A 26,532-nucleotide genomic window follows, 5' to 3' on the forward strand; every position below is an offset into this window, starting at 1 on the left:
ATGTCACAAACGCAAGACTCGCTGCGACCTGGATACTACCAAAGCTCCATGCTCAAGATGCTCGGAACTCGGAGAGATTTGCGTTCTTCGCACCAGAAAAGCCTACAGGTGAATCCGTCCCCAAGTCTTCTCGCTTCTCTAACCCCACGTGCAGTGCCCGAGGAAGAAGAGTTGGTCGTTCGATTACCATCTCTAGTGAAATAGAGCACAGTGCTACACTCGGCAGAAGCTCTGTCCCACATATTGAGCAAGCACAGATTGTTGCGGCATCCATCACACAGCCGGGTCCGCAAGCCGTGCCACTGTTCGTTGGTGAAGGAGGCTATGGCGATATATTGGCTGCTACGGGAAATGTGGACCATCGCCATTTCATAGTGCCTGGAGAGGCGGAGAAACCCCTGGCACCCGAAGACCTCGCTTTTCTCAAAGTCAAGGGATGTTTTTCACTCCCCGCCGAAAGCGGGGAACTGATCAAGGCGTATTTTCAATATTTTCATCCTTCATTTCCAGTCCTCGATGGACCATCGTTCTTGCAAGAGTACGCCAGTAGCGGTCTGAATAAGATCAACTTGCTCCTTATTTGGAGCATATTCTCCATCTCTGCAAGCTATCTTCCGATCCAGTCACGAAGGGCCACCAAGGAGGTGTGCGTTCAACGAGCAAAGCTTCTGTTCGATCTCACCCACGAAAGTGACAAGATCGTCCTTATTCAGTCGGCACTTCTTCTCAGTTTCTGGTTTGTCGACGCAGAAGACATCAAGCAGTCATGGTATTGGTCTGGCATCGCGTTTGGGATTGCCCAAACACTAGGTCTGCACCGGGCACTGGACGTTGGCCTTCCACAATCTTCGATGAGGGAACAGATTCTATGGAGAAATATATGGAGGTGCTGCATGTTCCGAGACGTGTGGCTGTCGTATGGAATGGGCAGACCATTAAGGATTAACGCCACCAATTGCAAACGCTCTGAGCTTCCATTTTCAGAGAATCATGTTCAGGGCATAGCTTTTGACGGAGTAGATCTCTACACACCTGCAGAGGCAGCAGGATTCATGAAGATGTGGCAGGTCTTAGTGGGAGTCGGTACTACTTTACGCGCAATAATGTCAATCGGGCAAGACCTATCCCCTGCTCAGACGAAGAGCTTCGGAATCCAAATATGTCCACAGTCCGACTGGGAGCAAACACTACTTCTGACCGTCGTCAGTCGGCAGTTAAGACTTCATCAAAATGCTGCCCTGAGCGCACTATATCGGTCTAGTGATGATAGAGAAAAGCTGGGAGCTGTGGCCGCAGATACTACGTCAGTTATACATGCGTGTCTTGATGATGGGACAACTGACTATGTCGCTCCGACTACAATACCTCTCGTTGTACCGGCTATGCTTGTGCAATTGAAGATGCTCAAGTCTACGGAGCTGAAGTCGAGGAAACAAGGTGAAAGCACCCTTGAGCTATACTTTCGGTTCTTAACTGCCATCGAAGACAATTACCCTGCGGCATCAATTGTGAAGAGGCTTTTCGCCGCTGCACAAAATTTCATCTTCCGGAGCGACTCGGGAACAATTCATAAGGACCAGTTGACTAGTATCCCAAGTCCACTTGTGTCTTTCCCGTCTTCTCAGCAGCTTGAATATGATCATTTCCAGGGATTTGACTATTAGCAAGCCTTATTAACCAGTGGTCTCTGACATAGAGGCGGTAAAATCACCTCATAGACGCCAAACATGCAAATTCTCGGCAGCATGCTGCGGCAGCACCACAACAGGGATTATCGCAGCCAGCCACACGGACTCGCAGGCTCTGACTTTTGCCAAGTCATGCCGAAATGCCGAAATGCCAAAATGCCGAAATGCCGAAATGCCGAAAGTGCCGAAAGTGCCGAAAGTGCCGAAAGTGCCGAAAGTGCCGAAAGTGCCAGCTGGATTCTCAAACCTCTCTTCGCGAATTTACATCCTTGCCAATCCTTGTTAAGTCGAGGCATGGCTGCACTATTGCCTCGCTTACACTACTACCACAATAGACTTGTTACCAGAAGATGGTCAGGCACTAAGGATGAGAATTTGAAGGAACACCCTCAATGAGCCATCCTCGTGTTAGTCACCTAGTTCGCAAATATGGTGGATGATCAGTTTGAATACGAAGGAACATCCTCTGCTCATTCCGGTATTTTCGCTATTTTCGGTATCTTCGACACTCTTGGGAATCTCAACTGTCCCTTCCAGAGTTAGTTTCAGTGAGGAATGGTAGGCAGTATATCTATGGACATGAACCGCATTCTTTCGAAGCGTAACAGCACGCTTTCAACAATGAAACTCCAATACCTCGTCACTTTGTGCACAGTATTCTCTGCAGCAAGCATATCGGTCGCCGCACAATCAGCGCAAGAGCTTCTCGATTCTGTCCTGAACCCGGATCCTGCCGATGCAAGCTATTCTTCCTATGCCTCCCAGATCTACTACAATGCAACACTATACAACCAGACCCCCATCGCATCAACAAACTTCGACCGGCTAGAGGCGTCGGCAAAGCTGCTTCTACCTGCTACGGCATACAACTATGCAGCCGGAGGCGCTGGACTTGAAAAGACAGTTGCTGCAAATCGAGAAGCATTCGACTTTGTGAGACTCTTTATATCCCCTCTATGGACAGAGCTCACATCTCTTAGTGGCGTATAATCCCCCAAGTAATGCACGATGTGTCTCCCAGTCGCAACCTAAGCACCAGCTTGTTTGGTAGAAGAGTACCAGCACCAGTTGTGATGGCACCAGTGGGTGTTCAAACACTGTTTCATCCCACAGGAGAGCATGCAACAGCCAAAGTCTTCGGCGAGATGGGCCTGCCATATACCCTCAGCACAGCAACGAGCACAGGGTTCGCCGACGTAGCCAAGGCAAACGGCAACAACCCGCGGTGGTATCAACTGTATTGGCCCAGCGATGATGATCTCACACGTTCCTATCTACGGTCAGCGAAACAGAACGGATACGAGGTTCTCGTCGTGACTGTCGACACATGGGATCTAGGCTGGAGGACACGAGATCTGGACCAGGGCTACTTCCCGTTCATCAGGGGCATTGGAGTACAGATTGGTCTTGAAGATGCTTGTGTCCATGAGAAGCTTGGTTTCAACCCATTGGCCCCCAATGCGACGGCCGAACAGAAACAAATGGCGGCGTTATATCATGTCATCACGACTTCGCGGGGTATCTCTCCTGTTTGGAGGCATCTGACCAAGTTGAGGGACTGGTGGGGTGATAGACCGATTGTTCTGAAAGGGATACAGTCAGTGGTAGATGCAGTGAAAGCGGTCGAGTATGGTATGGATGGTATCATTATCAGCAATGTGAGTAGTTGCTCTTGTGGGAGGCTCGGCGACTGATGAACCTGTAGCATGGAGGACGACAAATAGACGGAGCTATCGGGTCTCTTGAGACTCTCCCAGCCATTGTTGAGGCAGTCAAAGGGAAGATTACGATTGGATTCGATGGTGGCATACGATCTGGAGCAGACATGTGAGTATCTTGACGTCCTAAAATATCTCGCTGACCTCGGCAGATTCAAGGTTATTGCACTTGGTGCGGATTTTGTCCAGCTTGGTCGACCAATACTTTGGGGCTTGGCCCATGAAGGGGAGAAGGGAGTTCGGCATGTATTGAAGTCTCTACTGGCAGAATTCGATTTGACTGTGGGACTGTCCGGATGCCAGGAATTGGGAGACGTGAATTCAACCCTCCTCGCGGCAAGGTAGTTGATGCTAAGACTGGTGTTCTTTTCGGTACTGATAAGCAACTTCCTGCTGTGCCTAACGAAAGCCATGTTAGGCGCGCAAGCGTCTCCAGTATCACGAAACAAGGGGACGTTTCCTGCTCGGGACTCTTTCTGACTTTCCGGTTCATTCAACATCCACTAATTATCGGCGACTTGTGTAGCTCTTTCGCCCCAACCACAGACAGCTTCTTCAATGTTTCCCTGATTGTCCTTGATGGCATCTCCGACCCGAGCTCTGCGGCACATCAGCTCGACCCCGGGCTCAAGCCAATAGCTCTGCTTTGCTCAGCGCCCCAAGTTCTGCTGCTTCACTTCCCTCGAGGGTTCGACGACTTCCTTGTCGACAGCCTCGGGCTCGGGTCAACTGCTGACATTTTTCATGGTTTCAACCAACAAGACTCCGTCAAGCATCCTAAAAGTAACGATGTCCTACGGATTCGACACAAAGCGCGACGAGGCATATACCATTGCGCCTTCGTTGTCGTCGCGTGCGGAGGAGAAAGTGAAGAACCCATCGCCTGTTCACGATTTAACGTCATCGGAGTCTTCTACGGGAATTCTTGGAAGACCACCATCTCCGGACAGTAAAGAGAACATGTGGCTTGCTGATGTACCCGAGCGTGGTTCGAAATCTCCAATCCGATTTCGGTCCTGTAACAGCACAGTCGTCGACTCTACTGAACAAGATGACGATAATTGTGACTCTTCCCGCAGCTCATTCGTTCACCCTTGTCAGACTGTATGTCTACCACCGATGCGGGGGATGCGGCGGTTGTCGATGAACGTGAGTCGAGTCGACCTTCCAGGATGCAGGTCGGTAAAAGGTTTGTGCTCATGTCTCAGCTCAGGCACAAACCATCTGCAAGACGCCCACTCAGGAACCCGCAGCAAGCTACAGATACGCCTCCGAGTCGAAACACCAAGCCGTAGATCACGTTGCGTCTTTCGGCGCCGAAAAAATGTCAGGTGAAAAAGCCATAGTAGCGAAAGCGTCCGTGGAAGAAGAGGTCTGCTCGAAGACACTGAAAGTGTGGCTGTCCTTTGAATGCACTGGGTACTAATGCGAGGTTTTCCAAGCTGGTGAATTTCTCCTCCAACGCGGAAAGTTCCCCTCTATACCGTGGAGCTGGGTGCCTGTGGCCGTCTCCAACGAGTGCAGCTGTTGGTTGAGGCCACTTTCAAATGTTGGAAGACTCATCTGTAAATGCGAAACGCATTGATTTACAATTCTTACCAGGTAACAGATCCAACCATTGTTTACGAAGGTCCTGCTGCTCGTGCTTTTGTATGTTTTGCTCCACTGTAACCAAAGTCACTGTTACAGCTGTACATTAGCAACGCATTGCATGCATTGCTGTCTTACGACAAAGTAGAGCACTGTCATATCTTTGCTACCTACTGTCTCTTCTCTGGAGCAGATCCTTCTCATCTTTTGACATTGCCATTCGTTTCAGTTCCGGAGCATGACAGCCACAGCATAAGCTACGACGCATCTCCAGCCTCAGCTCATGGTGTTCACGTTCCCGCCGCTTCATCAACCGTTGTTTGAAAGTCTACATGTGATATCGAGAATTGTGGCGTTTTCCTCTCCTCCAGCAGTCTACGTGGTACACAATGCTGAACTCGCTTAAGGCTTGGAAGAGGTAGTTGTTTCTGGACGTACTATCTTCTGGTTCGCGACACGGCTAGTGTGTAACGAGTTACCTTAGAACAAGTAGGTTACACTAAGGGCGTAGACACCGTTAACCTCATCGAACATGACATGTATACCCCAAAGTGTGAAGGAAATTCGGTTGGTGACACCCCTCACTTGCGTATTCCATCTTTCAGCTGTCAATGATAATGCTTCCGCCGTCATCTCTCCCACAATCTTTGCAATCATGGCTGTGTCCGGTGCGGTATCAAGCTCGCACTTAAGTGTTATCTTGAGCCCTTCTCTTTCCTCGGACCTTTCGAATACCTTAGGAGTGCTTTCCATGGGAGCTGAGAGTGGGAATCGATAGGACCCCAACTCTAGTAGTGGTAATTTTTACGCTATGTCCGGACATTAGAAATAATGACCGGAAAAAGGTAAATAGCCGAAATAATAGGCGTACCTGCTAGGGAATGGACTGCAGTGACTTGGTGTCTAATATGGCTGAATAAACAGAAGCAGGTTTGCTTGCGAGAGGACGTTTCTTTGGATTGTAGGTTTATCTAACTTCCGCGTAGAGAGAGCCATACTTATAGACATCAATCTATATCCCAGTGACCCACTCACCCTGGATCGTATTGGTCAAAGATAATTCCACAACTCTTTCACACTAGAGTTGTCTTAGTCCGCTACACTACCAGTTTTGTCAGTGGTCACGCCATCATTGAGTGGTTGAAAGTCGTTTATGTCAAGGCACGGAAGAAGGATTCAAACGCCATCTAAGAGAGCGTGGATTATTCGCAACATTTTGTGGGTTGTGTTCAGGCGCCAAGCTTATAAATCAATTTGGTCTCCGAAAGTACTAGTAGGTGAATAACGCTAAAATAATCCTGAAAGCCAGGAGTTATAGTGTAGACTGAAGCCTGGAGCCTACTACGGGAGGGGCCTGAAGTATTGTTAGTCTGGAGCTAGGAGCAGCTAGTTCTTATTACAGTAGGATAGTCTCAGGATTCGTCAGTTGAAAGCTTGTTCTGTGTGCCTCTATTCTGACGAGTCAAATCATCACAGCTAGCTTCTTTAGCATAGCGGCTCTGTACAGAGACGGTTTACAAGCAAAGATACTAGCGCTGAGCTAACAATACCTCAGGCCCCCCCCGTAGTAGACCCACGTCAAGGTACTTGCAGGTGTGGCTTAAGCAAACAGGGGGCCGAAGCTTGGCGCCAAAATTCTGTGCAGTTAAGGATTCTGCATTTCTATCTACTCCCTCTAATAGGGTATGGCCTTCCCAAAACGCTCTTGCAAACAAGTTACTCTATCTGGCATGGTAGAGATAGCATTGTTGATCTCCTCAATGCTGATTTTATCCCATTCCTCCTGGATAGCAGCCTTCAGCGCCTCAGTTTGGAAGATGACCCCCCTATTCTTCAAACGCTGCTTGATAATGCGCCAAATGGTCTCAATAGGGTTGAGATCTGGCGAATTAGAAGGCTGAGCTTGCCACTTGATGTTAAGCTTGATCTTGGCTTGCTTAGCCTTGTTATTAGCCTTGCCCTTCGTACCATGTGGTCCATCATTATCTTCGATCAAAATGAGATTTTCGTCCCATTCTGGAGCAACAACCTCCTCCAAAATCTTCACATAATCAGCTTGGATAAGCCTTCCGCCTTTCCCTGTGCCTGTATAGAAGTGGAGGGTACCCTTGAAGTTCCAACTGATGGTTGCAAAGACATGGATAGTCTGGTTTTTGCGCTTGAGTTTGTATTGGGTTTTTGAGAGCTTTTCTTGATTCTCCTAGCCACAGCGACGATGAACTAAGGCCTGCCATTGAAGGCCAGTAGCAAAATGAGACTTATCACACCACTAATACTTTTTAAAGTCTTCTAGGTTATAATAGTAGTGTTCAAATGCCTAAAGATTGCGTACTTCAATCGAATGCTCTAGGAGCCATTTCTTCTGCAATGCACAGTATGTTCTTATACTAAAATCTGCTATATTTCTTTGAATAGCACGTTCAGATCCTGTTGCTAGACCAATATCCCTTGCTACCCTATAGTGACTTGAAGAAGCAAAGAAGAAATTAGCATCTTTTACTGCTTTAATTGCTGCGCATTAATGATCTTCTAAAATTCGCTTTCGACCTCTATTATGAACGCCAGGGCCACGGCGCATAGTTCCTTGCTTTAGGATCTTATAACCAGTTCTCTGGGCTACATTATGTATCTTAAATAGCTCTTTCCGAGGCATTTTGCCTGCGTAAGCTCGTGCATCAGCAAGGAGCTTCGTACGCCGCGGAGTGTCAAGAATAGTTTGGGGGGCTCTGGGGGCCTGAGGAGACGGAGGATTCGAGCATACGCTGTTCGCAGGGGCGCGCCGGCGACGGGGGATCTCTGTGGCCATTTTGAGCTATTTCTGTTCAAAGATGGTGGAATAATAAGTAGTAGAAGGCAAGGGGTATAAAGGAGGAGGATCCTTAACTGCACAGAATTTTGGCGCCAAGCTTCGGGCCTGAGTATAGGCGGTCACAGCTTAGAGAGAGACCTAGACAGCCCCCTATGTTTAAATGGCTTGTAGAGGCTTTCTTAGTATGATGCACCTACAACGTAGTACACTCCAAGTATTAGACACTAGCCACTACTAGTAAAGTCTTATCATTAGTGTAATTCAACTCCATTTTGGGCACCACTCTAGGCAGCGATTGAGCTGACTTGTTTTCAGCTGAATTGTAACTAGTGTCTTACCACATCACCAATAGCCTTTTGGCATCGAATGAGCGAGCCTTCCGCGTAATGCTTAGTTCCAGCAAATCGCAAAGTGAGACACTGGAGTACTTGACGACGGGAAGATGTGGTCTATACGCCATTGTATAGATGGCCGTCTGAGCATAGCAAACTCAATTTAGTACACTGATCAAAGAACGTTGAGGCCTAAAAATCCTCATCAAAATCAATGGCTGCAGCCTTTCAGCTGACATGCTGCAAGCTGAGCAGATGTTTGGCGGCGAGTGGTCCATGTGCATTAATATTCCGGGAAGTAGCTTTGGGCTTTGCCATATCATTGAATGACAAAGACGATGGGCCAAAGATCTACCAGTAGTAGTCTGGGTCAGATTGCACAAAGGCGTATACGGCCATAGTGGTGCCAACTGTGGAGTCCCTGCATGCCATTACTCCAGACCGCGGAGAGATGCTCGTAACCAGATCGATTCAATGTATGTTTGCGATATGTCGTTTCACTCCTTCTTACACAGGAAGTGTTGGCCAGCTATCTCATATGTGCCCGTAAAAGGTCATTGGCGATCATTGGTCATGTTCCATTTCATGCAGCAGATCAATTGCAGAACCATCTGCCACCAATATCTTGATGGGTGGTAGCGCGTACATGAAGCCAGGTGCTAATCTTCGTCAAAAGGACATACGTAGTACACCAATTCTGGTAGCCACACTAAACAGTTTGCCAAGTCAACAGTGACACTGCCGAATCAAGTTAACGTAGGCATCGTCCTGTGGCCTCGAACTTCAGCTCTGCTTATCACAATATCCGACCCAGCTACCATGTGTTAGCCGCGAACGTCCGTTTCCTGTTCCTCATGTGAGTGGGTAACTCTAATATGCTCTAGGTGTGTGGTGTGTGCGACTTCAGCTCTGCATTTTCCAGTTCTTTAGCCGCATCCACTTTACCGAGGCGCTTGAAGGTTTATGACTAATCAATTACAGGTATAGTGGTAATCTAGCGCTTATGTATACGCACGGAATAGTCAGCCTCGGATTTTAGCAACTAACCAATGGTTTTCGGTTGCCCCATCACTGCCTGTGAGTCTCCACAACGGTGAGATCAAATGACGCAGAACACAGAGTGTATTGGGCAATGAGAGAAAAGCCACCAGGAAACAAACGAGTGGTCGAGTGTCAGACGAGAGCTGAAGAGCTTGATCCCAGATCAAACATAGCAATCGGGCTGTACATTTTATTAATGATCGCAGTTGGCATCTCGGCTAGACACAAATCCCTGGAAAGGTATTTAAGTAACGCTTGCCGGCTACGCGGGAACAGACATGCTTCGAATTCACAGTATCGATAAGTTGAACACCTGGCCACTTCTATTCATGCATACCTGAAGAACCTTCCACAAAGACCATAATGTTCTTTTTCCATTCTATTATCCTCGGGCTTCTAGCAGTTACATACAACTTGCAGAGCGGCGTAGCAGCCCGCGCTCTAATTGTAACGACGAGGTCCACCGACATTACCTGCGGAGGCCAATTCCCAAAAGCAGGCGACGGCTTTGCCCAGCGCCCAGACGGCTGTTCAAGCTGGAGCGACAACCCGAGCCAGGTGCGCGACAAGTGGGGAAGTGCAAATTTCGAAGGGGTCTGCGACGATCATGACCGCTGCTACTACACGATCGGTGCCAACGTCGACGGATGCAACAGCAACTTCTGCGGTGGCCTCAGAAAGGCATGTCATAAAGCCTATTGCAAGAAGCTCCTCGGTGTAACGTTGTGCGAGCCCGTGACCTACGGGACTTGTACGGCGATTGCAGAAACGTATTGCGCTGCAGTCAAATCAGTGGCGGCTGGGGTATATGCAAAAGCGCAAGACTCTCAAAAAAGATACGACACTTGTATCGCGGAGAACGGTGGAATCACCCTGCCGCCGCCTCCAGTGTCGTGCAGTAATGGACAGCCCGAAGGCGCGACGTGGGAGAAAAGCCTACACGGCATGAAATGCAGTACCACTAGATATGTTTGCCGCAACGGCAAAATCACCGTGACCAGCTCCCCGTCCTTTAACTGCATCGAGCCGTGAGAAGGGCTTGAGGCAAAACCCTCCCCCCGTGGTGGATTGAGTTCAAGATACCTTGAGTTCTAAACAACTGGCAGTCTATAATATTATTATCTTTCCAATTTTACTGTGCATTGTTGGCATCATACCGAGAATTGCTGGCGCCGCGTGTTAGAATCCCTGCGTTTATGATACGTATCTGTTACGTACTAGCATGATGGTACAAGGTCCCCGCATGCAAAACGCACGAAACGCTCTTGTAACTGTTACGCCCTGTTATTTATGGCAGTGAGCATTGCTATACGAATTGAACGCCAAATGCTGTTTCTGAGCTGTTACAGTAATGCGCTTCTATAGCTATTAGTATGAGCAAATACTCCTCTTGATAGGAGTAACTCAATCAATTCAATTGGTATCTCCGTACGCTATTTGCTACATCCTCTAACACCGCGTTCGCAAAGAAAACAGCTCTTGAGAGTCAATGATGGATTGTATTGTAAAGATGATATTCCAAAATGATACTGAGCTTCTCCTAATTCTAATAATCTCTTCTCTAATGTGAATCCACCGCCAAGCTCGATCAATTGGCTGAAATGTGTTATAAGCTTAAATCTGCGGTCCGTGATGCAGTGGACGAGTGGAATTCCATCTACCTGCAGAATCTATCTCTAGAAGGAGGAGGCTAATACTGCTGCGCAGAGTACGGTCACGTGATGCCAAGGATTTGGCTGTATGCGTAGGGCCAATTCTAACACTCCCATATTAGCTGTGCATGCCTTCTATAGAGATATGTTGACCTTCTGAGAGGGCTAATTGGCCGCGTTTAATATGCGTAATCCCTGCGTTTCTGCTGCTTCTAATTGGTCAATTTCCGACGCAATTTCGCTTCTAATTTCGCTGTACGGTACAGCCAATTGTACATAGATCTACGCTCTCTACCCCCGTAGCTATCAATCAACTTGCTTTTCTACGCACTCTGCACAGCAGGTTGACAAGATAGAACTGCCAAAAACGCTCAAATAGGCAATTGAGTTGCTAAATGTAGACATTCTAGACGTTGATGCCTTGTAGATTAGGGAATTAAATCTAGCGCTTAAACTTAACGCGTTCGGAAGGTACTATTGGAGATGGCAATCTCTTCGACCTTGGTATGCGATGTTAGGTCTGCCGACTTCACCGCGTAGTAATTGACTAGATTCTGTAAATCCTTTGTGAATGTCCTTATCAACTCTTCAACTTTGCTCTCCTTGTCCAGTCGCCGAGACACCACGTGACACCGCTCTTGCCACCTGTCATCCTTGCGCGAGATCGCCTCTTGGAAGATAATGTCCAGTTTCTCGGCTCTCCTCTTGTAATTGTCAACAGTCTTTACCAGATCTTGCCTTTGTCAGAATCCCTGCGCATACGATACGTATCTGTTACGTATTAGCAGGATGATACAGGGGTCCCCGCATGCGAAACGCACGAAACGCTCTTGTAACTTTTACGCCCTGTTATTTATGACAGTGAGCATTGCTATACGAACTGAACGCCAAATGCTGTTTCTGAGCTGTTGCAGTAATGCGCTTCTATAGCTATTAGTGTGAGCAAATGCTCCTCTTGATAGGATTAACTCAATCAATTCAATTTGGTATCTCCGTATGCTATTTGCAACAACTTCTAACAGCCTTGATCCTTTCCTTTCTATTTCTTGACGCATGAACAAGCGCCCCCTGGGGAGTCGCGGTATACGCAGGAAAAAGTATCAAGAAGGGAACTTGTAGCTGTTATTGTCCGCCAGGAAAGGTTGCCATGTCTACAACCCACTAGTGATAGAGAATCAGAAAGATGTTGTCAATATTTATTACTGGCTTCTCTTGAGTGGTGCGATGTAGACACGAACTTCTGTAGACATGAGTTTCAGTCGATGCAGCTAAGCAGGTAGCTGATGAGAAGATAACACCTGGAAGTGTCTTGCTGATTCTCGGAGGAAAGTAATTCCGGAATGACCGCGGCCACGGTGGCCGCCAAGGCCGCCAAGGCTACGTCATCGGCATCATCAAGCTCTTTCCGACACTTTTCAACAGATTCAGCGAATCTTGTTCATACTCAGATGTGATAACTGCCTGTCAGTATCAGAGCTGAAACCTGGGGTATACGAAGGATGCTGCGTGGATAAGAGAATCGGCCCCCGGTTGGGCCACTCACATGTGATATGCCAGCTTCCACGTGTGCTTACGTTATTGCCCTCACTCTGCGTGATCTCGGCGTAACTGTTATTTTTGGTCTGGTGGGCATTCCTGTCGTTGACATCGCCGAGGAGGCCATCAACTTGGGCATTCGCTTTATCGGCTTTCGGAATGAACAGGCTTGCAGCTATGCGGCTGGCGCTTATGGCTTTCTGACAGGCAAGCCAGGCGTCTGCTTGCTAGTGGGAGGGCCAGGTGTCCTCCATGGATTGGCAGGAGTGAGTATTACCTTCGGGGTGAAGATGATAGTCATGTTGACTGCTGGGCGCAATAGATTGGTAACTGCTCGGCTAACGCTTTCCCCTCCTTATTTCTGGCGGGCTCTTCAGAAACGAATTTAGTGGGCAAAGGTGCATTCCAGGAATTAGACGCAGTCTCATTTCTCACACCTCACACCAAGCTCGCCGTTCGGCCCTCCTCGAAAGAACCTGATGCTGTAGCAGACGCCATTCGCAGAGCTTACCACAGCTGCTGGGCAGGGAGGCCAGGTCCCACCTTCGTCGATTTGCCTGCAGACCTCATCATGGATGAGGTTTCCCAATTACCCAAACAGCTTTTAGCAGCGCAAATGCAGTCACCAGCAAAACCATATCCCGATCCTACCATTGTATCTGAAGCGGTGAAACTGCTAAGAAGATGCTCATCACCACTTGTAATAGTAGGGAAAGGCGCAGCATACGCCCGTGCAGAAGTTGCCATCAATGCCTTTGTCTCCTCAAGGAATGTCCCATTTCTACCTACGCCAATGGGCAAAGGAGTGGTACCCGATAACTCACGCCTTAATGCATCGTCCGCGAGAAGTACAGCCCTCAAAGAGGCTGATGTAATTCTACTCCTCGGTGCCAGATTGAATTGGATCCTCCATTTCGGGCAACCACCCAAATTCAGGCCGGATGTTAAAATCGTCCAAGTTGATATATCAGTTGAGGAACTAGGTCGAACGAACGGAATTGGTGAACCCTCTATTGGAGTTGTCAGTGATATCGGCGCGTTTGTCGAAGAGCTCCACAGGCGGTTGAATGGTTGGCAGGCATTTTCTTCAATAGCAAGCCAGGACACAAGCTCTTTCTTGGGCAAGCTGTCTGCTGCAACTTCCAAGAATGAAAAGGCGGCAAAGGCGAAAGCTCTGACTGCTACCGTGTCTGGATCGACCCTTACTTATCAGCGAGCTTTTCACATTATCAAGGAGACTTTGCACCGACTCAGCCCACCTGAACAAGGAAACATTGTCTATGTCTCTGAAGGTGCAAACACAATGGATATTTCACGAAGCCTCTTTCCATTGCACCATCCTCGGCAGCGCCTCGATGCTGGCACCTACGCAACCATGGGAGTGGGCATGGGCTACTCCATCGCTGCATATGCCGCATACAATCTGCCTCATGGCCAACTTCTTCAAGGCAAGAGGAAGAAGATTGTGGCGCTCGAGGGTGATTCAGCTCTTGGTTTTTCGGCCATGGAGATTGAGACGATGCAGCGCCAGAAAATGCCCATCCTCATTGTCGTGATGAACAACAGTGGTGTATATCACGGAGACACTGCCAATGCCAAAGATTGGGAGCTTTTACAGAAGCAGACAGCGATGGATGAAGCTGGTTTAGATGAATCTGGCAAGAAAAAAGGCCTACGCAGCACAAGTCTCTGGTACGAAACCAGATACGAGATGTTGGCGGAAATGGTGGGCGGAAGAGGTTTCTTCGTACGAAGCGAAGAAGAATTGGCACATGCAACCAGGGAAAGCTATCACGAGCAAGAGAAAGTTTGCGTTGTGAATGTGGTTGTTGAACCAGGATTGGGCAAATCTATCGGGTTTGCCTGGCAACAAAAAGCAAAGAAAGGGAGCGGTGAGGTCAAACATAGCAAGCTATAGTCCAAGGTATATCATTCCTGCCGGTTGAACATACCGCCTATGGATATACTTTTGTTTCACACCGCAGTTATTATGCAGGTCATGCATCGTCATGGATATTCTGGAAGCTCGACCATTTCCTAGGGAGGTGTGAATGCCTAATGCAGAAGATCACATCAAAAATGCTGAAACGATAACAAGCACGTCGAGACGCTAGGTTAGAAGGAAGAGTGCCTTCAGAGAGAGCACCTTGATGGTTCTTGAGATACACAGTCTGTACACAACAGCTGAGGACCTTGCCACTGGAGTCGCGCTTGCTCTGTCCCTCCTGCCAAATACGTGGCCCTCTGGGGCTGATGTAGCAAAGCTTACTACTTGGCCGATTAAGGTCGATTTGTATAATCGAAACACTTTTGGCGCTATATCACCATTCTGGATGGTCTTTCGCATCAACCCCAGAACTTCACAATAGTCATGAATGCCACAACGAAGAACACTGTTGCACGTCTAGTTACTGCCAACAAAACTATATAATTATCAATCTCTGTTTCTAGGTCTGCCTGCACGAAAATATCTACACCTTTCGACGACTGTCCACAAGAATCGAGTAAACATGGAAAGCAATCACGTCCGATACGATGGTGGCGATGTCCTTATCAAGCCGTCATGGAAGTCCTCAAACTTCTTCCTTGTTCACCGGAACGTCCTTTCTGACAGGTCGCCGTTTTTCCGAGCAATGCTTGCGGATCGGTGGAGCAAGCCCAGCGTCGTAGGTCTTGACGAAAGAGCAACTTCGCTATGGACCTTGTATATCTCTCCTGACACCGGAGATCCAGAGAATTCGACATTCGTATTAACTTCTAAGGTTCGTGCATGGTCGATGCAGGCCCATTGTGACTTTTGTCTCCGTACAGCTCTAAGTCTTCTAGGTTCCTGTAGAGCCTGAGCCTGCAGCTGCGCAAAGCAACGTCCGATGGTGGCTATACGATCGGCTTTACACAGGTCTTCTCAGCGACTATTCTGGTCGAGATGGGTATGGAGCTGATCGCAATGAGGAGTGCTCATGCTCAAGCGGGTTGCATAGACTATGCTACGCTTGCGCAGACACATTGGCTCGAGAACGCGTAGTCGAAGTCCACAGGTGCATCTTCAACCTTATCTATGGCAAGCCATTCAGGTTCTCAGAGGCCATGGAACCGGATCGAAAGATCCTTTTCCTTGCGGAGTTGATACATCTTGCACATCTCTACAGCATTCTAGACATTGCTTCCCACAAAATCGAAAGAGCCTTTCTGGAAATCGAAGGTCTGGAGAGGCACTACCACAATTGTCCGCTGTTTTTCCTCGAGGTCGGTTATTATTTGCAATCCGAGGTCATGTTCGTGAAGGCCATGGAATACATCGTGGGCAAGGGGCTGCTAAGAGATACCACACTTCCTGATCATGTCTTGGAGCTTGAAGTGGACATTCGACAAGGCTTCTCGCGGTATATGGGCGGTTGTGTACAGTCAATATCGCGAGTGCTAGCATTCAGAGAAGATAAAGAGACGACTTATGAGAAGCCATATCGATCATTGACAAAGCCCCAGTTAAAGGTGCGCGAAATTGCCAAGACAACACTCATGAACTGGATAACACGAAACATTCTCCAGATCCTTGAATTGGGGGAGCACCTGGAATTGCCAGCTTGGAATTGGCACAAATTTTTGACTGCGGTGGGGGAACAGGATGCCAGACATCTTCATGGAGTGGGCGTTGGGCGACTTGCTAGCAGATACGCGATCAAACCGACTGTTCTCGACGCGGCCCTCAAGCAGCAACTCGAGCGCCTAAGTACTACAGTCTACCTTCAGGGACTACATGAATCGAGCTCTCGGGATCCAGAGTACGACATGTTTCCTTGTGCCCACGATAACTGTACCAGGCGCCACGACTTCCGCATCAGCTTCGATTTTGCATCGTGACGACCCAGGGTACGTGGGTGCTTTGGTCCTACCGTGGGAGGTGAAGACAAGGGCTGTTGACCACAAGCTGGGCGTGGCAGGAAGGTCTCCAGGACATGATGCATCGGCTGAGTATGTTCCATCCGAAGCTGACTTCTGGGGTGGGGGCAAGGAGCCGAAGGAGGAGGAGGCGGTGATTCTCAGAGATATCGATGAGTACGCAACTCAACCTGCCTCCGAAAGCTACCTCGCATCCCTTGGCTTGACAGAGGACTCTGGAAAACTTGCACACGAGTAATCTTATTTCTCTCTGGCCAGCACAATTATTTCTCAACTTTCCGGGTTGATGGCGTGGGAAATCCTGGTCTTGGCGACTTACCTTCATGGTGAAGATTACAGATCATCAGCCAGTAGCAAGCCCAGCCAGCTCTTCGTCGTCTTCCTCCCCTAATCTCTTATCTATCTTCCACAACGTCAATACCCATATTAGCCCCAACAGTTGAAACCTTTTTGCCTCCCCCATCAAATATATCCCATCCATATTGCCCTCCACCGCACTACCTACCTAGCCGGCTACCCTTCCCCCCGGCTCCTCCCACATCCATTCAAGTCCCCATCGTATTGACCTGCGTTGACACCAATCCAAGCCATCCCAACTACTCAGAATCTAGCTCCCTGCCACGTGACTAAGATCGTAAACCTCCAGAGATACGCTCAGCCAAGGCAGGCAGCACTGTGCAATCTCTGTCGCATCGACCAGTATGACCATGTATGTAACTCCATCCATCCCTTGCGAACCTCACAGTAGCTGGGCGTCAATCTCGGGCTTATCTTCCTTTACTTCCAGTAAGAGGAAACAATGGGCGCATATGATCATGATCTAGAACACCAAAAAAAAAACAGGCTCCATGAGCCATGATCACCTAGGTCGTTGCCGACCAGCAATGCGAAGTGAAAGAATTTGCCTCTATATTAGTCTGAAGAAAGAGATCTCGACATGCAGAGAAAGGAAGGGGGGGGGCCTATCTTGTTTCGTCTGAGCTGCGTTTCTAATAACTAGCCGAATCTGCATCGGAAAAGGGGTATCATACTATAGCCATACATCCAGCCAATCAGCCATCCAGCAGAACACCGTGCAAGTGAACTTGCCTGCCCTGCTCAGCCCAATATTAGCCCAACCGTCGCCCGTGGTAGCACTAACGCCCGCAAAAATCCTCGATGTGACAACAGGGGGGGTATCATATCCGCTCAAAGCCATCCATGTATCCGCTTGGAATCCGACAACCCGGCAACCCGGCAAGAGATCAAAAACTCCCCATTACCAGCCCAGCCAAAGCAAAAGCAAGAACTGGCTCAATCAAGCAGCAAAGGGGAAGGGGATCCAAAGAAAAGAGAGGGGGGGCACTGCATCTGCGAAGCACAACGCTCATAGTCTGGAAACTTCCGTCGGAAAAGCCCCGTGGATCATTACCACCCAAGTCACCTCAGCGCTTCCTCAACTATCGTAAGGCAAGCATCGATTCCCCACGAAATTGAACCACTCATCACCAACCTAACACCTCCCCGGCACCCTCTCCACCACATCCGCATCGTAATACGGATCGTAATACTCCACCGTTTTGTAGCAGTGCCCCCTACTACCGACGGGTTCCATAACGCGGCACCTATCACCCCTCAAGTCAGAACACAAACCTCTCCTGCAGCCGAAGCCTGGATTCAAACTAGTGCGTCGTCGTAGAATAGGACACGGACCCGGAGGCGGACTGCGATATCGGAACCGCTCGTAGGAGTAGCTCGAGGAGGTTGACGATGCGGAGGAAGATGAGGAGGAGAAGGAGGGTGGTGGGATTCTGCTCACCAGGGATGGATGATGATGATGGTTACGATGATGATGATGATGATGATGATGATATCTTCGATCTCGCTCCCGTTCACGTTCCCTTTCGCGTTCGCGTTGGCGTTCCCAGTCACGCTCGGCTCTAGGATAAGGGCTTAGAGGACGGGAAAGAGGAGGAGGAACCCTTTCGCGTAATCCTCTCTCGATCTTTTGATCCATCTCCTCGGCTTCACGACGGCGGTTTTCGGCTGCTTCGTACGCCTCGATCACTTTGGCGCGGCAGCGGGCGGTCTCGGCTGCGGCGGCGGCGATGGCGGGATCTGTGGCGGGTTTCTCTTTGGGCTTCGATGGTGGTGTTGGTGGTGGTGCTGGTGGTGCTGGTGGTGCTGGTGGTGGTGCTGGTGGTGGCGGTGAAGTTGGTGCACATGGTGGGAGTGAGGGTCCACAGCGTGGTGAGCGGGGGATGATGACCGGGTGGTCGGAGTGGCAATGATGGTTGTGCCAGTGGTAATGGTCCCCAATACAGAGGGATCGGGATGGACAGGGTTCCGGGCTGGGTGCTCGAGAGCGAATTGTTCTGCAGAGCTCTGTGCGACGAGTTGGCCGCCGCTCCACGTAGGTCCAGCCCTTTTCATATTTTGGACGATGGCCTGGAGAGGGCGAGGAGAACTTCTGGAGGACGACAAAAGGCATTTTGTGGGGTTTCCTTCATGCGGTAAGTAGACGGGTGAGTGGAATGATGAAAGAGGGTGGGGAAGAGATGTAGTTACCAACTGTAGGTAGCGTGAAACAGAGAATCTGAATACTATTAAGACCTAATCTGGCGGAAACACAAGCTGGAATGAGTAGAAGTTGTTGAAGATGACAGCGTCAGGTGGTTGTGGCAATGAATGCTGATGTTGAATGATTGTGACTGAGTCCCATTCACATGATACCTTCCATTCGTCCATCAGGCAAACGGTATATAATGCATAGCCCATATTGACCCCAAATGTGACCCTACCTTTCCACGACATTCGCGCCTTTGTCGTCGATGTCCGTCTTGAAGGATCGGTTGCCATCTATTGCGTCGATCCTTTGAAGCAGAACATCGCAGGGCGGATTCCAGGACGTCTGACCTATAGCCAATAGTAGATGCCGATACTCACAATGGTAGAGGGAGAGGGAAACCTCCACGAAGAGCACAGGGCGGTAAAAGTGCTCAGGTTCCTACAAAGATGTCTCAGACAGAACGTGGTGCAACGTGGTGCAACATGGGTTCCTCTGTGGCCATGGTGGGTATGCCCGAGCCTGCTCAGAGGCCACAATGAGCGGCTCCTGACGACCATCATTGTCTCTGAAATATGCGTCAGGCGGTGGGGCCGCGCGTGTATTATAGACAAAGAACCATGATGGTGGTCAGCCATAGCCTTTGCTTGAGCCTCAGCCAGCAAGGCTATGGAGTGGCACATGTTCTGCCCCCTGGTGATCGAAGCGGGAGAAGCCAACCTGAGAAGGCTGCTTCAAGATGATCACTAAGAGGGGCAGATTTTCAGGAACAGGAATAGGAATAGGAATAGGAATAGGATTTCTGAAGGAAAAAAGCGAAGAGGTGAAAGGTGAGAGTTAAAAGGATGGACGAATGCGATCTGCCAAGCCATGCCTGTCCTCCCACTTCAATCCTCAACCCCTCATCAAGGCCATAAAAAACATACAGGCGTCATAGATGATAGGGAGGAAACACAAGCTGGTTGGTGGCTGAGAGAGTCGTCTCATGATGGATCACGAGATCCTTTGGCCGGTTTGGTGTGGCAGCCACTGCGCTCACGCCCGAAGGTCTGTTGACCCAATCAGCGAAGCCTATCACAAGACCTCCAGCCCCAATCAAAAATTGGGAACTTCAAAATCAGTTTCTGGGAGGTGGCGTGGCCATGCAATCACAGTCAAATATTACAACGGCATTTTTACTATGAGATTAGTACTATAAGAATGTCACAATAACTTCTGAAGATAAGTAATAAGACTGAGGAGTATATTTTAAAACATCTGTTAGGCTCGCCAGGAGAAAACAGCCCTTAACAGGCCTTGTGGCTACCGATAAGTTATCGGTAGTTGGCTAAATAGATAAGTATAGCGCTAGCCGGTACAGCCAAGTTGCGATAGGCGACCGCAGACAATCAATCAGACTTACGTAGTACAGAGTCGTGCTTCAAACGTAGTTGACCCCCCGGCTAATGTGGCATTGCTAGCCTCTCTCAGCCTCAACATTGGCTGGCCGACTAACTAATAGTACAAAGAGTAAGTATTTGCTAGGTCTATATAAGTCATTAAATAATGCTTATCTTTAGGCTCTTAAGGTGGTACTTATAAGGCTTGACTGAGCTTCTAAGCCCTATCACCCCCTTATCCTAAGCCTTATAAGCTAATCAAGAAATAAGTTATTTGAAAGACTAACTGCCAGCAGCTAAGTGCAAGAGGGCTAGTTTCATAGCCACACTCTAGCGGTAGTCCACTACTTTTGAAGCATGACTCCATACACACCACTTTGAATTCGAGGTCTCATTTCACTATTAAGCCCCTGACCTAATAACATCCTTCTAAGGAAGCTCTCTAAGACAGCCTCTTAAGACAGTCTCCTAAGGTAGTCTCCTAAGATGGTCTCCTAAGACAGCCTCTTAAGACAATCTTTTAAGGCATTCTTTACGGCATTCCTCTAAGACAGCCTTTTAGGATGTCCTTCTAAACATCCTTTTGAGGTATCTTTTTGGGGGCATCCTCTTGTCAGGAGTATGGACCGTGCGCTCCCCGCATGCGCAAAGCATGCATCAAAAGACGAATTCCCTCATAAGGTCTATCACCACTGCATCTCATGTATCTGCACCTCTTGGCATCCCTAATACCTTTAGGATATTCTCTTCAGATACCCTCTTAGGATAGTCTTCTAGGGCCTTCTCTGGGACATCCTTCTGGAATACCCTTTCAGAACAGCCTCTTAGGACAGCTTCCAGGACAGTAGTCTTCTAGGACATTCTTCAAAACATCCTCTTAGGATACCCTTCTAAAACAACGTTCTAATATATTCTCTTAGATGTATCTTATCAGACCCATCTGAGCTTAAGTCTTTGGTCTTTGTTGACATTGTACAACTACAATTCATGAGAAGGTTATCAACATATGCTGTGAGAACAGACTTGAATGGCCCTTTGTGGTGATGATTTGTGATTTTTGAAGTTTAAAATCTTAGATGTGGCGCCAACCCAACAATAGTCCGCCGTAATTAGGCATGGAAAGAGCTGCGACGTAGTACTCCTGGTACTAGTAGTACTCGTATGCCCAGGCAGATTTGTCGCAGGATTTCAAGTTCTTGATGCCATGTCTTTGGTCGACCGGCCCAATCGCCAACACCCTATCAAACGGGTCAGAATGTACAAGATGCAATCATGAATATAAATCCTCTTCTTCGTTATCTCCAAACCCATCCATTGCAGCCGCCTTGCCCTTGCCCTTTCCTCCCGGTCCAGTTCCATTTGCCAAATGGAAGCTCTTAAACCCCTCATCGCTATCGTCACTGTTGTCAGGTCCCGAATCCGGATTGGCGACTGCCTTCCCCTTGCCTTTGCCCGTGATTGCGCTGTCCCTGCCAGGGCTGGATGCCGTCTTCAGCGTCGCCTGATGTGAGTGTTGCTGGCGTACTGGTAGCGAAGACCACGTCGTCAATCCAGGTGGTCTGTTGGTCGACCTGGCTTCTTTGGATTTATTGGACAGATCTTGCTGCTCGAACTGATTACGTATTCTTTCGAAATGAGCGAGCTCTTTCGCACTGAAATTGATGGATTAGCTTAGCTTTTCAACCTGATTCAGATACATGGCTTACCTGACACTTGCAACCAGTTCTCTCTGTGCAGCAGCGAAGTCGTCCTCTCCGACAACGCCAACAGTATCGTCCGGTATGGCTAGGTGATCAAAGTAATACGCAGTGCTGATCTCTTCGCCTCGAGCCCTGCTTGCCTCTTGCACCTTGGTGTCGACTTGTTTGGTCTTCTTCGTGATAGCTTTGAGCATGGCGTCCGAGCATAACGCGTACAGATCGGCTCCAGTGTACGTGAATGGTAGTCTCGATGCTACTCGAGTCAAATCCACGTTCGCATCCAATGTAAATTTCCTCGTAAGAGCTTCTAGGATCGTGACTTGCTGCTCGTGGGTGGATGATACCCCCAAATACAGCATCTTGTCAAAGCGACCAGGTCGAAGCAAAGCTGGATCTAAGAGGTCCGGCCGGTTGGTAGCTCCAATAACAAAGACGCCGCCAGCATTTCTATTTGTACCTCCATGGCCCTCATCGTCAGATGAGCCGCCGCTAGACATGCCATCGAGTTCCGCAAGTAATTGAGACACTATCCTGTCCATGACTCCACCACTGTCACCTTGATTGCCTCGCTTAGGAGCTACAGAGTCTAACTCATCGAAGAAAACAACACATGGCCGAGCGTCTCTAGCCCGTTGAAAGACCCGGCGTACGTTTGCCTCGGACTCGCCGATATACATATTGAGCAGCTCAGGACCCTTAACAGAAAAGAAGTTCAGGCTGAACTCGGTTGCGATGGCTTTGGCGAGTAAGGTCTTGCCGGTGCCCGGAGGACCGTAGAATAATATGCCAGAACGTTTCCGCATACCATTGGCAAAGAGCTCGGGACGAGTCAAGGGCAAGCTGATGGTTTCCATGATGGACGACTTCTGATCCGCCAGACCACCAACATCCTTCCACGTCACAGCGGGAATCTTGGGTGCTCCGATCGAGTCTGAAAAATTGGAGCGAGCACTGCCAATTGCCTGGTCAAAGTCGGAAGCGGTCACACTCGAGACCATTGGACCGCCAGCATGTCGAACATCACCCGGAGAAACCCCTTTGGCCGCTGCCAAACCTTCCACTCGACGATCATGGGCAAGTGATGCTCTGTGCACTACATCAACGAGGTCACCAGCGACCAATGCCGCAGTTTTAAGAGCCACAGCGTCAAGACGGACTGACGGATCTAGTCGCAAAGCCTGTTCTAGACAAGCATTATGGAGAATGCCTTCTCTTTCCCTTTCATTTGGGGCAGTCAATTCTAGTTCGTGGGTGAAGAGGCTTCGTATACCGTCAGGGATCTTGTCCAGTTCGGTGGTGGTGGCCACGAGGACACGGAAATCCGAGATTGCTTCTGCGAGAGTCGGAATAATGCGATCAGCTGTCAACATTTCCAGATTTGTTATGAGCAGGACAGTAAACTGAGAGCCACAACTCAAGGCACGTTCGGCCCTAGTCTTGAACGAGATTTCTGTCTTAACATCACCACCTCCGATAGACGATCCGCCATCAGCGAGGATGTCATGAGCTGAAACGGGGAAGACTTGCGTTCCCGCTGCTGCACAGGCACGAGAAGCAATGTAGGACTTGCCCACCTGGTGCTGAGTGGAGTGAAGGAGGATTGCTAAAGGTGGAAGTCCTAAAGACAATGCACGTGGGCTGGTTGCGGAGGAGACGAGGTCACTGAGGCGCTTTTGCAGTGGTAGAACATAAGGCTGCATGCTAGACCCACCATAGACTGACCGCGCAGCCAATACGGATGCTGCTGGCGTGATCTTCCTACCACCAAGCCAGGTAAATGCATCACCAGATAGAGGTTCCGGAATGCCCTGGACGATGCTCCCGGCCTGCGCGATTCTAGTTCTCGATGAGTCGATCATTACAATTCCGCCCCACTGGCTTCCATGATCCAGCTGACCATTGGCATAGTCTATATCCTCATGGACGACTTGGTCCACAGCATACCAGGCTATGTTGCATTTCCGCTCTCTGTCTGATGCAGAGCCGAGACTAGCGACCAGAGGGTTTTCCCCCGAGTTCTCGACGTTTTCCGCAGGGTCAAAAGTCACTCTTCCGAGCTCTTCATCGAAATTCATGGCAATTAGGTCGCCAGCTTTTACGATACGGTAGTGCTGCTGAAAATATTGTTTCAAGACTGTGAAAAGTGTTGACTGTACCTCCTTCTTCGTACTCGCTGGTGTGGAGATTTTGTAGAGGGTGATCTCCTTCGCCAGTGGTGGCTGTGCTATGCTGTTTACCGGTGCTTCCGACTTGGGAAGAGCTGATAGCTTGACAAAAGTGGGCGTCCCCAGATTATGTAACAGCATAGGTGGTACGTACACTATAGGCGCGAGGGACGATGAGGCTAACCGAGAAGTATTGGTGTGTTGCTCGGTCAGTGCGTAACGTGGCTTCCGGTGAGCAAGATTCGAAAGACCAAAGATACGTACTGGTCTCCAGTCGGAGGAGTCTTCAGTAGGGTTCCCAATGCTGTCGAGATTGAGCGACATGGCTCCGTTTACTTGCGGGCGCTTGCATTGTTGAAGCCGCACCCAGTCTCCAGAGAAACAGCCAACCTTTGTGAGGGTATTGATATCAACGACGACGAAAGACTGTTCGTCGTCTTCTTCTTTCGGCTGGGGATACAATGCAGCTTTGGGTATTTTTTGCAGCAATGCCTGTGCTCGACAAACTTTACCAGGCGGTGTCCTGGCCCGAGCTGTTGCAGCGGAGTAGCTGGAATACAAGGAGCCAGGTGTGTGAATACCTGTATATATTTGGCTTCCAGGTCGAGGTGTGGCATTTCCAGTTCCTGAAAATATTCCTGGTCGCAGCGAGGGTGGGTCAGGTGCATGAAGGGATATCATGTCCTCCAAGGAGTCGTCTGAGATGGCATCACTTTCATGTTGTGACGAATGGTCAGAATCAGACTGCTGAGAGATGGAATCGGAATCGGAATTAACATCTTCTTCTCTATCTTCGGCGGCAGAATAGAATTGTTCGTTCGAGGTGTCTTCAGCATTTTCCTGAGAAACGTGCGCTGCGGCCTCTCTTGGCACTGTCAACCTGGTGGTCTTGTCGATAACAGACTGCGCCTCAACGAGCACTATCTGTGTGCTGGAAGCTACCCGACCTTGCCTGACTGGCTCGCAAGCACTCACAAGGGCAGGTGGAGGAGGAATGTGCGTAATAGGATGCGAAGGCAAGGACAGGGCCAATGTATCTCCAGCATGTATGATTGGAGGGATAGCGACAGCCTCTCGCACGACTTTTGCTAAACGGCTGTCAGTTGATCCTGAGGTATTCCAATATGTTCCGTTCTCGTCAGTGAATTTGCTACTCTTTGGCCAGCCCCTATTGTTGATGCCGTTTGTCTGAGGGCCACTGAACCCTCCTCCAAATCTCTTCTGTGCATCATCAATGGTCTCAAGCAGATTCTTCTCCACAGTCACATACACCGTGTCGAGTATAACTGGTCTCACGTTGATGATTCGAACCTCGGCGGCATTAGAGAGTAGAGTGAGGTGTTGGTTGGAACCTAGTGTACCAAAGTGGTCCAGGAGGGATTGAACGCCGGCTGCCTTTGTGGGAATTCGGATTGTGGTGCGGGTAGTCTCGTCACGCTGTGTATGGCTGCTGTCTTGCCTTTCTACACAGAATATGGTCCATGGAACATGTTCGATTATCTCGGTAAGAGGGGTCCGCAGGCATATGGCGAGGAACAAGGTATCTTGTTTGAGACCATGAGGCCGCTGCAGGCTCGTTCCTGCACGCAGTGTCTTTTCAGTCTCACTCTTTGCTGCACCATAAGCACCATACCGTAGTCATCATACTCGTGGGAATCTAGTGCAGACCAAAGATCCTCGGATACAATCCCCACATTCCCCCGTAGGCTGTCGTCCAGGACGAGACGGGCAGACCAAGGCCAGTCCTTATAGTGTCTTCTCCTGCGCTTCTTCGGATGCTCTGATTCAAGCAAGACACCTTCCATGGCGTCTGTTTGGGTGTTGTAGCATATGTAGGGAGAACAATTCTGCTACACAATCTGAATGCTGGGTGCCATGCCCACAATACGAGTACATGATTGTTGGAGATCCACATGCTTTGCCGAGGCAAACACGAGCTCCTGTTGCCAAGCTTGCCTACTCAAAGATTAGATATCATTTTGTCTCAGTGGGTCAGACTAGTCTATGGCTGCCGGCGCTAGCTTTAGGCTCCAATCAGAAAATTAGTGAATGCGGTTAGACCGCCCACTAAGACTTAGTTGCCGTTTTAGGTCAGAGCTAAAGAAGAGTCTGAACTCCGAGACAAGATATATCTATCATTCTGTCGATTCTACCCACTCAAGCCATGCGGAAGCGTCGTGATTTTACATGATTACGACGCCTGAATGCAATCTACTTGTCGTCCTGTTGCGCCCCGGGGGGTTAAATAAATAGAGTCTCTCGCTGCTAAGAAATACACGCTGATTGCCTCGAGAATACCTAATGTGATGGATGAATCTGCCTTAACCCTTGAGTGCGGGATACTTACACATCACTTTGACAATGGTTCGAAGGACATTCAGACATGGTGGAGTGCATTGGCTGAAGTCATCTACCAGGTTCCTATGTAGTATATGCAATCTAACCCGGCGAAGATCTCTCGTCCGCCTCGTTTCGAG

The 26,532-nt window shown here is 49.1% G+C and overlaps 8 protein-coding genes across 8 annotated transcripts; 5 read left to right on the plus strand and 3 right to left on the minus strand.

The window, feature by feature from the left end:
• EPUS_00943 (uncharacterized protein) lies at positions 1 to 1,664 on the plus strand (the record flags this gene model as incomplete). The annotated part of the gene is made up of 2 exons (XM_007802501.1): positions 1 to 170; positions 227 to 1,664. The coding sequence occupies 2 exons, from the start codon at positions 1 to 3 to the stop codon at positions 1,662 to 1,664; spliced, it is 1,608 nt and encodes a 535-aa protein (XP_007800692.1).
• A 645-nt stretch (positions 1,665 to 2,309) lies between these two features.
• Positions 2,310 to 4,359, plus strand: EPUS_00944 (uncharacterized protein; the record flags this gene model as incomplete). Its single annotated transcript, XM_007802502.1, has 5 exons — positions 2,310 to 2,621; positions 2,669 to 3,346; positions 3,394 to 3,515; positions 3,559 to 3,747; positions 3,933 to 4,359. 5 exons carry the CDS (start codon positions 2,310 to 2,312, stop codon positions 4,357 to 4,359), a joined length of 1,728 nt encoding a protein of 575 aa, XP_007800693.1.
• Positions 4,360 to 6,671: 2,312 nt separating this feature from the next.
• On the minus strand, positions 6,672 to 7,802 carry EPUS_00945 (uncharacterized protein; the record flags this gene model as incomplete). Its single annotated transcript, XM_007802503.1, has 2 exons — positions 6,672 to 7,196; positions 7,758 to 7,802. The coding sequence occupies 2 exons, from the start codon at positions 7,800 to 7,802 to the stop codon at positions 6,672 to 6,674; spliced, it is 570 nt and encodes a 189-aa protein (XP_007800694.1).
• A 1,739-nt stretch (positions 7,803 to 9,541) lies between these two features.
• EPUS_00946 (uncharacterized protein) lies at positions 9,542 to 10,210 on the plus strand (the record flags this gene model as incomplete). The annotated part of the gene is made up of 1 exon (XM_007802504.1): positions 9,542 to 10,210. One exon carries the CDS (start codon positions 9,542 to 9,544, stop codon positions 10,208 to 10,210), a length of 669 nt encoding a protein of 222 aa, XP_007800695.1.
• A 2,170-nt stretch (positions 10,211 to 12,380) lies between these two features.
• EPUS_00947 (uncharacterized protein) lies at positions 12,381 to 14,284 on the plus strand (the record flags this gene model as incomplete). The annotated part of the gene is made up of 2 exons (XM_007802505.1): positions 12,381 to 12,632; positions 12,689 to 14,284. 2 exons carry the CDS (start codon positions 12,381 to 12,383, stop codon positions 14,282 to 14,284), a joined length of 1,848 nt encoding a protein of 615 aa, XP_007800696.1.
• Positions 14,285 to 14,876: 592 nt separating this feature from the next.
• EPUS_00948 (uncharacterized protein) lies at positions 14,877 to 16,504 on the plus strand (the record flags this gene model as incomplete). The annotated part of the gene is made up of 3 exons (XM_007802506.1): positions 14,877 to 15,128; positions 15,193 to 16,180; positions 16,236 to 16,504. 3 exons carry the CDS (start codon positions 14,877 to 14,879, stop codon positions 16,502 to 16,504), a joined length of 1,509 nt encoding a protein of 502 aa, XP_007800697.1.
• Positions 16,505 to 17,758: 1,254 nt separating this feature from the next.
• Positions 17,759 to 18,736, minus strand: EPUS_00949 (uncharacterized protein; the record flags this gene model as incomplete). Its single annotated transcript, XM_007802507.1, has 1 exon — positions 17,759 to 18,736. One exon carries the CDS (start codon positions 18,734 to 18,736, stop codon positions 17,759 to 17,761), a length of 978 nt encoding a protein of 325 aa, XP_007800698.1.
• A 2,724-nt stretch (positions 18,737 to 21,460) lies between these two features.
• EPUS_00950 (uncharacterized protein) lies at positions 21,461 to 25,860 on the minus strand (the record flags this gene model as incomplete). The annotated part of the gene is made up of 3 exons (XM_007802508.1): positions 21,461 to 21,842; positions 21,897 to 25,635; positions 25,689 to 25,860. 3 exons carry the CDS (start codon positions 25,858 to 25,860, stop codon positions 21,461 to 21,463), a joined length of 4,293 nt encoding a protein of 1,430 aa, XP_007800699.1.
• Positions 25,861 to 26,532: the final 672 nt, after the last annotated feature.

This window comes from Endocarpon pusillum, assembly GCF_000464535.1.
Source record: "Endocarpon pusillum Z07020 unplaced genomic scaffold scaffold1719, whole genome shotgun sequence".
In the NCBI taxonomy this organism is placed as follows: Eukaryota; Fungi; Ascomycota; class Eurotiomycetes; order Verrucariales; family Verrucariaceae; genus Endocarpon; species Endocarpon pusillum.